Here is an 11,328-nt window from a genome sequence, read left to right as displayed (position 1 = left end):
CGCTAGCAGCAGGGTCACTGGCCCCCTTCCTGACCGCTCCTTTGCGCTAGCAGCAGGGTCACTGGCCCCCTTCCTGACCGCTCCTTTGCGCTAGCAGCAGGGTCACTGGCCCTCTTCCTGACCGCTCCTTTGCGCTAGCAGCAGGGTCACTGGCCCCCTTCCTGACCGCTCCTTTGCGCTAGCAGCAGGGTCACTGGCCCTCTTCCTTGTGCTGCAGAGCTCTTGCTTTGCTTCTTTAATGCAGATCTGCCTCTAAAAAGCGACAGAGAAATGTAATAAACAGCACAAGAGATTCAAATGTGCTGTTGCTTCACATCATCACAATGTAAGGAAACATGGGGGGGGGGGGGGGGGGGGGGGGGGGGGGGGGGGCTCAATGAGCTGTGGGAAGGTTCCTCTAGCAATCATTATTAATATTAATGGGGGGGGGGGGGGGGGGGGGGAGGGGGGGGGGGGGGGGGGGGGGGGGGGGGGGTGGGGGGGGGGGGGGGTGGGGGGGGGGGGAGGGGGGGGGGGGGGGGGGGGGGGGGTGGGGGGGGGGGGGGGGGGGGGGGGGGGGGGGGGGGGTGGGGGGGGGGGGGGGGGGGGGGGGGGGGGGGGGGGGGGGGGGGGGGGGGGGTATTATTAATAATAATAATAATAATAATAATAATAATAATAATAATAATAATAATAATAATAATGTTAACAAATTGCACTATATCAGTATTTAAAGAAACAGGCAAAACCAACATGACCTTTAAACAAAACATCAGAAAATGTGAGCACACTTAAAATGGGATTGCACAATGTTGGGATTATGCAATGTTGGGATTCTGTTTGGTCTGGGATGGGGGAGCGACTTAGTATTACAAGAATCTCCAGGAAGTAGAGAAAAAAATACTAATTGGCAAGAACAAGACAAGAATCAATTGGCTCTGATCCCTGCCCTGTGACACGAGGGAACAGCCTCTGCAATGGAATGCAGCCTATTATTGGCTGGAATTGTGCTTGTAACTGCGGTCCAGCCTCTCTAAACTCAGGGTTAACCATGCAGTGCAAGTGGAGTACCTGACTGCCCTTGAGCTGCCTTTGTACCCACAGCCTGGAACAGCAACTGAAGACACGGGTAACACATGCTGCTGCAGTGACTCACTCGGAAATCTAGGGACTGAATCTAGGGCATGTGGAATAATCTGTTACTTAAATTTGTCTTGCTTTTATTACCCTTATTGACCTTTTTCATTGGTTGTTTTGTGTTTAAGGTTTTTAAAGGTTTGGTACCTCTTTCTAAATCCCAGCTCAGCCATTGACTCATTTGTGTGACCCTGAGCAAGTCACTTCACCTCCTTGTGCTCCGTCTTTCAGGTGAGACGTTGTTGTAAGTGACTCTGCAGCTGATGCATAGCTCACACACCCTAGTCTCGTATCTTGTAAAGCGCTTTGTGATGGTGGTCCACTATGAAAGGCGCTATATAAAAATAAAGATTGTTATTATTTTATTATTACACCGTGTAACAATTTTTTGCTTATGCCTCAAAAGTATAGAAAATGGCTATTATTCCCCACAAACTTTGCTTTTGTGACCAGGACAGTGATATTTTGAAATTTACCTATTTTCCAGAACATTCCAGATAGATTCAGTGCTGAGTAAACTTGGAGTAACTTCTAGAACTTTCCAGTAATATAAATAGTTATATAAATACAGGGGCATTAAGCCCACCAGTTCAGTTTAGTTCCAGCTGCCTAAGTGGATACATATCTGCATTTTTCTGAGATGACATCAAGAGGCTGCAATGGTAGCATTCCTGATGGGTCTCCAAGGCGGTTTTACCAAGTTTCCCCGCTATCTTTGCCTTTGGGACAGCAGGGACACCAAGGCGCACTACCGCAGGCGGGACTGGCCACAGCGGACCGAGTTCTCTGTGGGGAGGAACAACGTCAAGTGGGAGCCACTGGTGGTCCCCCGGAAGGTGCTGATGCCACCACTGCACATCAAATTGGGCCTTATGAAACAATTTGTCAGAGCTCTAGATAAGGAGTTGGCAGCCTTCAAGTACCTTCAAGACTTCTTCCCTAAGTTGTCTGAGGCAAAGGTCAAAGCCGGTGTCTTCGTCAGACCACAGATAAAGAAGATCCTGGAGTACAATGAATTCCCCGAGAAGCTCACTAGTGAGGAGAAAGCGGCTTGGAACAGCTTTGTCGCAGTGGTTCGGGGCTTCCTGGGCAATCACAAGGCCGAAAACTATATGGAGCTGGTTGAGACTCTGGTGAAGAACTATGGCACAATGGGCTGTAGGATGTCCCTCAAAGTCCATATCCTTGATGCTCATCTTGATAAATTCAAGGAGAACATGGGAGCGTACTCGGAGGAGCAAGGCGAGTGCTTCCACCAGGATATACTGGACTTTGAACGTCGTTACCAAGGACAGTATAACGAGAACATGATGGGAGACTACATTTGGGGGCTGATTCGTGAAAGTGATTTACAGTATAATCGTAAATCTCGAAAAACTACTCACTTCTAAATCTTTTGTAGTCATTTTTGTATTACTTTAGTACAAATACATGTTAATTTGGATTCATATGTTGTCTTTTTCTGACTTTATGCGAACGAAAAGACACAAATTCGCCCGTTTTCTCATTGGAAATAGGTGAATTTCAAAATATCACTGTCCTGGTCACAAAAGCAAAGTTTGTGGAGAATAATAGCCATTTTCTATACTTTTGAGGCATAAGAAATTAGGAAATAACACTTACTACCCAGGAACAAAAATTGTGTTACATAGTGTTATCTGAGTGCTCTGATAGAGAAGACAAACATTGGCTATATATTTACAGCCTCAGGATTCTGTTCATTTGGCTGTTCCAAGAGAAAATTATCATTTGCATATCAACTCCCAAAGACGTGGAACTGTTTCCATCATAGCATGAAGGAGGAATTTTATTGTGTTTCCTTTTCTGGTTTTAAAGACTGTATTTGGGAATTGCTTAGAACCTATAGTGTGTGTTCTTAGATTTGATTCTGAGAGCCCTATTGTTATCACAGTGGGTACTCTTAGATGTGATTCTGAGAGCCCTATTGTTATCACAGTGGGTACTCTTAGACGTGATTCTGAGAGCCCTATTGTTATCACAGTGGCTACTCTTAGATTTGATTCTGAGAGCCCTATTGTTATCACAGTGGCTACTCTTAGACATGATTCTGAGAGCCCTGTTGTGATGACTGGAAATGATTCAAAGTCAATCCAAAGAACAAGAAGAGTGCATTAGTTAGTGTAGGATAACTGTGGATACTTCATACGAGTCAAGAAGCTGATGAAGAACACCCAGTCTGTCTGAGCCAGCTCTCCCTCCATTAAATCCAGCTCTCCCTCCATTAAAGCCAGGTCTCCTTTCATTAAAGCCAGCTCTTTAAATGGATTTGTTGAGTAGACATTTAGGCTGTGAAAAAGCTTAAGTGCTACTTTAAATATTCCCCATACTATAACCTGTCCTTATTCCCAGCAGTGTTTCCTAACTAAACCCCAATAAGCAAACCTGAAATCTGCCCTGTGTTTTCTGGTGAAGGGACTAAATGTTTCTGCAGTCCAGTTTGACGGGAACAGTCTCTTTAAATAAACACAGAGTAATACAGGATACAGTGTTGAAGGGCCCGGAAGCTGCAAATAAAACAAACCTCTCTGTGCCCTAAATGTGAAACGTGGCCCTGACTGCACCGCCAGCCTGCCTCTCCACTACTCCTGTATCGACGCATTGTTCCATATCTGCTTCGGAGAGGCTGGGAGCGCTCCTGCAGGACTGCACTGAACTCTTTCTGTTGCACACACCGCCAGCGGCTGGAACTGCTTTTTCTGTAGTATGCATAAATAAATCTCTTTTTATTTGGCACCGGATCACCCCTCAACACTCTGGCTACATTGACCAACGCATGCCCATCAACACAGGGTTCCTGGAATGGCAGCATCATGGCTGGAGTCACAGTTCAGTTCCATATAAAACGTGTCGTCATGGGTACAGAAGCAGCTGCCAGCCGAGCCCCTACTATCAGCCCGGTCTGTCAGTCTTACCCATTGTGACTGAAACAGACTTGCAGCTAGCGGCTTTAATGTATTAAACAATGTATGCCTTTATTTTTAACTATAGTAACGATCTATAGCAGTGAATGTGTGTAGCACTATGAGCAAGCAAAGACTCCCATTTTGTAATTAGGAGAACAAAGTTATTTATGTCTGTTCTGTTGAAGTCCTATTTAATGATGTTTCATAGACACATTCCTTACAGATCAATGCTTTAGATTTTTGTTCGGTTTAGGTAGGAAAATCTGTTTGGTTTTCCTTTTGTTTTTAATGTTTTAAGTACTTTTAATTGAGCCCAGTCACTCTGGAATCAGACTTGCAGCCACACCCGTGTAATTGCATGGTAAACACTGGAGACATGCAGGCAAGTTTTTAAAGCAACTACAAACGTTAATGAAAAATGTCCAACTTGTTGCTTGACAAGTTGCCATGACCCGTTGCTTTAAATAAATGTTCAGTGTCAAGAAAGGATTCATGCATGAAGCTGAAAACTGCTGTCTGTCTATCTATCTATCTATCTATCTATCTATCTATCTATCTATCTATCTATCTATCTATCTATCTATCTTCAATCTTCAAATCATCTTCAATCTTGAAAAAAAATAATAACAATAACAGCTGCTACAGTAAAGGCTACTGCAATGAAATTTAAATTGGCTTTCCTTGTTTACTCACACATATTAAAACACGTAACCTTTTTTAGTGCAATAGAGTTTGGCATTTTGAATGTTGCTCTATCACTGGACTGCATCCAGTATTCAGTGCCTGAGAGAGGACACTCAGAGCTTGTGCTGTAGCAAGTGTTAGAGGCACATTTACAATGAATCTTGCATTTAAACATTTAGAAGAATATATTTTTTTGCAAAAAAAAAAAAAAAAAAAAAGTTTTGTGTACTGTTTTATTAAAAACAAATAGTATAATGAAACGTCTCCGTTTTTGCTGTGTTAAAATGAAGCATTTCAACCTTCTAAGAGATGATAATAATACATGTGGGCGTTCCTGAACACTGAGGGCTCAGATAGCCAATGCCGAGTATGCAGTAAAGGGCCGTGCATGAATTAATGACACAGGCGGGGTTATTAAAAATTCGCAAACAGATGGGAGGCGCACCTGATCAAGTGGGCTGGAGGCAACTGCAATCGAGGGAGGGACTGGCTCACTCAAGAGGCGATGCTTGAGGTGCCGTAGGTGTGGTTAATGTGTGTTACTTCATTTGAGCGGAGGAGAGGGGATTGACAGCAGTTGTGTGGTTCAAAGTGATTGGAAGCCGTAGTTGCACATAGAAATAAATCCTGAAAAAAAAGTGTGTGGACTGGAAGGAGTGGGTTAAAAAAAAAAAAAAAAGTGCAAGAATATTTTTAACAGAAAGTTTTTAAAAAAGCTAAGAAAAATCTGGAAAAAAGAGGACACAAAATGGAATGATGCGCCGCTTCACATGAATGCTGTTAGGAAGGCATTGACATTGCCGGGTGCCCGGGACTGTGTGGTATTTACACACCATAACTCAATGGAAATATGGAGAGACAGGCTGTTTTGCGGGTTAGTTTCGATTATAAAAAAAGCTTGTCATTTATTGAATTATTTTTTAATTTTTTTTTGTACGTGGACATGTGGGTGCGTGTTTGGGATAAATTGTAAACAGGGTAATCTGCCACAGCGCTTGCGGTGAACGGACACAAGCGAATGAAAAGCAAAAAAAGTGATTGAGTAAATGTGAATAGTTAAAAAAATGAACAATTACTAAAACCAGTTTGTATCCTAAACACTGAAAAAGCGGAGATAAAAACAGAAGGACAACTTTTTTACGCAAGACTGATCATTCCTACAGGTACGCAGTTCTGTTTTAACTTTTTTGTTTCCGTAATTATGAACCTTTACACGGCAAGGCACCTGGAGTAATATTGCTGAGAAAATCCAACTGTATTCAGAAAAATAAGCGCCACGGTGTTTTAAATCACCGCTCCAAACTGCTGCATGCAAGAATCAGACTCTGTAAACTGCAATTCCACGAACAGAAAGTCTGCCTGTTACTATCAGCGACTTGTATTCATTTTTAACCAAATCGACAGATTAATATTTGGATTGTAACTTTTTTTTAATCAAGAAAGCCTACGGACAAGAGAAAGACTAAAATATCCTTATCCAAGCGGAGAGTTTTTATATATTTAAAAAAAAAACTGAATTCAGGTGTCGACAGCTATTTGAATCAGGTGCGATTTCTCATTGGAACGAAATGTTTTTCCCTTGAAAAATGAAGTTATAAGAGAGACTAAAGTCCAAAAGACGAAGGCGCGGGAGCTTACTTAAATGATATTTTTATTTATTTATTTATTTTTTAAATCTATTATCTTAATATCAAATTGTATTATTATTTATTAAAAAAAAAGTGGAAATGGCGCCTCAGATGTTGAAGACGCAGCTTTTTCAAATCCTGCCGTGGGTTGCTCTGCTGTTCCTGGTCGAGGTCCCGCAGTTTGCGTCTGGGGCCTCCAAGGAGCTGGTATGCCAGGAAATCGCGGTGCCCATGTGCAAAGGCATCGGATACAACCTGACCTACATGCCCAACCAGTTTAACCACGACACTCAGGACGAGGCTGGCCTCGAGGTGCACCAGTTCTGGCCCCTGGTTGAAATCCAGTGCTCCCCTGACCTGCGCTTCTTCTTGTGCAGCATGTACACCCCCATCTGCCTGGTGGATTACAAGAAGCCCCTGCCCCCCTGCAGGTCTGTGTGTGAGCGCGCCAAAACCGGCTGCTCCCCTCTCATGAGGCAGTACGGCTTCGGCTGGCCTGAGAGGATGAACTGTGAGAAGCTGCCGGTGTTGGGGGACCCGGATAACCTCTGCATGGACTACAACCGGACCGAGACCACCACCACCTCGCCGCTGTTTCAGAAGCCCACCCGTCCCCCAAAGGGACCCCCGAAAGGGCCTGGGCAGAAGGCTGCGGATTGCGGGCGGCAGTGCCGCTGCAGGGAGCCCCTGGTTCAGATCCACCGGGAGGCCCACCCCCTCTACAACAAGATCAAGACTGGCGAGGTGCTCAACTGTGCCGTCCCTTGCTACGAGCCTTACTTCTCTCAGGACGAGCGCACATTTGCCACCTTCTGGATCGGCCTGTGGTCCATCCTGTGCTTCATCTCCACCTTCACCACCGTGGCCACTTTCTTGATCGACATGGAGCGGTTCAAGTACCCGGAGCGGCCCATCATCTTCCTGTCCACCTGCTACCTCTTCGTGTCCATCGGATACATCATCAGACTGATCGCCGGGCACGCCAGCGTCGCCTGCAACAAAGACTACCAGCACGTCCACTACGACACCACCGGCCCCGCGCTCTGCACCGTCGTCTTTCTGCTGGTCTACTTCTTTGGCATGGCTAGCTCCATCTGGTGGGTCATCCTGTCCTTCACCTGGTTCCTGGCAGCTGGCATGAAGTGGGGGAATGAGGCCATCGCCAGCTACTCCCAGTATTTCCACATGGCGGCCTGGCTCGTCCCCAGCGTCAAGTCCATCGCCGTCCTGGCTCTGAGCTCCGTGGACGGGGACCCTGTGGCTGGGATCTGCTACGTGGGCAACCAGAACCTGGACAACCTGCGTGGGTTTGTGCTTGCCCCCCTGGTGGTGTACCTCTTCACTGGGACCATGTTCCTGCTGGCAGGCTTTGTGTCTCTGTTCAGGATCAGGAACGTGATCAAGCAAGGGGGAACCAAGACGGACAAGCTGGAGAAGCTGATGATCCGCATCGGCATCTTCACCGTGCTCTACACTGTCCCGGCCACCGTCGTGGTGGCCTGTTACACCTACGAGCAGCACTACAGGGAGAGCTGGGGCAAGGCTCTCAACTGCGCCTGCCCAGGGAGTGAAGCCCAGTCTGGGCCTGACTATGCAGTCTTCATGCTCAAGTACTTCATGTGTCTGGTGGTGGGCATCACCTCCGGGGTGTGGATTTGGTCCGCCAAGACCGTGGACTCGTGGAGGAGGTTCAGCAGCAGGTGCTGCCGAGGCAGGAAGCCCACCAGCGCCTCCATGTACAGTGAGGCCAGCACGGCTGTGACTGCCAGGACCGGGGTGGCTAGCTCAGGCTCCTACCACAAGCAGGTGCCACTTTCTCATGTTTAAAGCACAGCAGCGGGGAACCTGCATGTGTGTGTGCGTGTGTGTGTATATGTAAAGGAAAGACTTATTTTGAATTTTTAAAAAAGGTAAAAAAAAAGTTTTTCAATTTACGCCTCAAGGATTTCATTTCATTTCACCTTAAATGAAGCATAATTACTGTGTCAGGGGTATTTTTCTTTAATACTCACAGATTTCAAATGACATATTTATCGTGGCACTTAAGAGCAGCTTGTGCACCCCTCCACTCTCACGATTCTGTGTGTGGAGTCGAGACATTATTATTATTATTATTATTATTATTATTATTATTGTGGCACATAGCTAATCCTGGGATTTACCGTTTGAAGCACTAGACAATGGGGATAAGCCAGGGTCTTAGCTTGGCAAAAATTAAAATACTATGGTGCCTTTTTATATAACCTTCAACCATATATCTTTTTAGCAATAGATTTAAAAGAACACCCTATATGTCATTGCAGTTAACCAGCTTGTGAGAGAGACACTGAATGAGAGACACTGACTGTGTTGTCGTGTATTAATCTTTTTTCTTTTTCTTTTTTTTAATAACATTTTCTAAAGTTAATTTCATGTCCTTCAATATGCTTCCCATATATTTCCATGTTCATTTCAAAAGCTTTCCTTGGTTTTAAACATAGCCAGGTGTATTGTGTGCAGACCTCTTCTGAGAATCTGGTTCATATGAAACCTTCGAAATCATTGTCCCTTTCTCTCTCTCTCTCTCTGTCTCTCTCTCTTGTGTCTCTCTTGTTAGACGGCAGGATGCACATACTTAACATTCTGTGTTTTTTCCCTACATGGTCGTCACACAAGGGCTAGACACTAGAGAGCCTGAGACCACAGTTGTGTTCCGCACTGTTATTCCCATTGTGTGTCTCAAGGGTAGGGCGCATACATGGGAACACCACACTGTATGGTGTGATGACGTCCACATCGGTGGGTGACCTGTCCACTAACCCTGTCCCTGACCCTAACCCTGTCCACTGCTAAGAGTCCCTGTGTCTGTAGTTGCCTTGCAGCCCAGCCTGGCTGCTCACATGTTAATGGTCATTTTGAGTGGCTGGAATTAAGCAGCACTGCAATGAATCAAATGATCAGACGAATTCTGCATTTACAAATATGCACTGCTTGAGGAGATCGCAAGACTGCACTTGATGATTTATTTAAAAATAAAATGGGGGGTGGGGGGGTTACATGTGCTACTATAGCTAATTAATATTGTGTGTTACACAGCTTTACCAGAAAGAAAGCAACACCTTGTAACTGCCAGGGCACCTGTTTGTTCTGCAGCATGGGAAATTGCATTTATCAAGTTACATCAGTAAGTTTGCCTTGTTAATAGGAAAAGTGTCTGTGAAACTATAACCGGGCTGACCTGGAAACGCACAGGGGTATGAGTGTGTTATTTAAACAGCTTTAAAAATAATAATGATACTCATTTAAAGAATAATTTCACTTGTGTGCAATGCGATTTGTTTAAAAGATGATCGTGTTGACCTGTACTGCAAAAAGGAAGAACCTGTTCTGATGTACGCAGCGTGGTTAAGTTTTTAGAAGTTCATTGTTTTATTCGTTAGCAGAGTGGGTGTATTGCAAAAGACAATAGCTTTTAATGGATTGAACATATTCCTGGCTGGAGTGCTTGTAGCAGGCGAACTGCTCTCCAGGATGGTGTCAGATTAAACTGTGCTTTACTGGTTTGTGGTCCCAAGATGGTAACTAAAACCAATTGGCTTATGTATCGGGGATGTGCAAAACCATGTATTGTGTGGCTTAATTATCATCCCCTTTAATGTGTGTTACTGAACGCAATGTATTCTCTTGTAAGTGCACTGTGCCTCCCAGTGGCCAAATGCCAGAATTGCAGTTTTTAACATTTGTGGGCACTCCCAGTGCTTGTTGTGGTTAACGACTGGGTCCTGTCTTGGGTGCAGTGGTTTATTTTGTTATTATCATGTCAAACCTCCTCTGTCCTGGCAGTGTGATTGCAGTAGGCATGCTGCATTGTTCTGGTAAGGCTGGGTACACAATGGCTGAAATTGCACCATGTTGTTGTTGTTTGTTGTTTGTTGTTGTGTTATGTTTTGTAATAACTCTGTGAATATATTGCTGAACACATACGGCTCTCTTGAAAGTCTCATTTATAATTTGAAGTTCTAGACTGAGACAGCAAATTAGCAAGCTGTAGCGCAATGAGTCTTATTATTTCTTCAAATGTTGTAACTTGAATCTTCTGAAACACTGATGTTTTTGGGTCATGTGCTCATGACAGTTTTGAAACGTGTATGTATTTTACCTTTACGAAGAGTCAGAGTCTGAGATTTAGATATTTATGATAAAGTGGTTATTTTTTGTTCCTGTGATTATTGTAGAGAATAAACTGTTTAACAGTCTCTGTGTCGAGTCTGTGTGTGCTTGTTCTTATTCTACTTGTACTTAAAAACATTTATTATTATTATTATTATTATTATTATTATTATTATTATTATTATTATTAACACAATTCTGGTACGTTTTCCCTGTCTTGGGTACCTTTTGCATTAGAGTGTTGAAAAGCCTGAACCGTCCCAGTGAACCTGGAGTCATGGTAACACTGCACCCCATGGAACCTTCTCAAATCTCCCGTTTACTGTCTGCGTCACTGCCCTACACTTCTCTGGTTGAATAAATGTCATTCACAAAGCGCGTCTCTCTCTCTCTGCTTTTTCTTTTACATTTGTGGTTAAGAAGGCAAGCTGGAGGTTTTCTCTTCAGATAGCTCAACGATGGGAACAGCCCCTCTGTTCATTGATATACAGGGGCAAGTTAATTAAAAAGATCCAGTTTGCAGCAGTATGTATTATAACTGCTCTGTTTAAACAGCATTTTGACCAAGAATAATGGCAGGTGTGAAGATTGGGTTAGGAATAATGGCAGGTGTGAAGATTGGGTTAGGAATAATGGCAGGTGTGAAGATTGGGTTAGGTATAATGGCAGGTGTGAAGATTGGGTTAGGTATAATGGCAGGTGTGAAGATTGGGTTAGGTATAATGGCAGGTGTGAAGATTGGGTTAGGAATAATGGCAGGTGTGAAGATTGGGTTAGGTATAATGGCAGGTGTGAAGATTGGGTTAGGTATAATGACAGGTGTGAAG

General features: G+C 44.3%; 1 protein-coding gene across 1 annotated transcript; it reads left to right on the top strand.

Annotated features, from left to right (window-relative positions):
* Positions 1-5,078: 5,078 nt before the first annotated feature.
* Positions 5,079-10,594, top strand: LOC121321415 (frizzled-5-like). The gene has a single exon (XM_041260346.1). The coding sequence runs from the start codon at positions 6,452-6,454 to the stop codon at positions 8,177-8,179; it is 1,728 nt and encodes a 575-aa protein (XP_041116280.1). The 5' UTR covers positions 5,079-6,451; the 3' UTR covers positions 8,180-10,594.
* Positions 10,595-11,328: the final 734 nt, after the last annotated feature.

The sequence above is a fragment of the Polyodon spathula genome, chromosome 10 (assembly GCF_017654505.1).
Source record: "Polyodon spathula isolate WHYD16114869_AA chromosome 10, ASM1765450v1, whole genome shotgun sequence".
Classification (NCBI taxonomy): domain Eukaryota; kingdom Metazoa; phylum Chordata; class Actinopteri; order Acipenseriformes; family Polyodontidae; genus Polyodon; species Polyodon spathula.
The sequence above is the reverse complement of the archived record's forward strand: the minus strand, read 5'-3'. Positions and strand labels throughout refer to the sequence as shown.

Excerpts from the sequence above, each read along its gene's own strand:
- LOC121321415 (XM_041260346.1), top strand. The coding sequence starts at position 6,452 with ATGGCGCCTCAGATGTTGAAGACGCAGCTTTTTCAAATCCTGCCGTGG.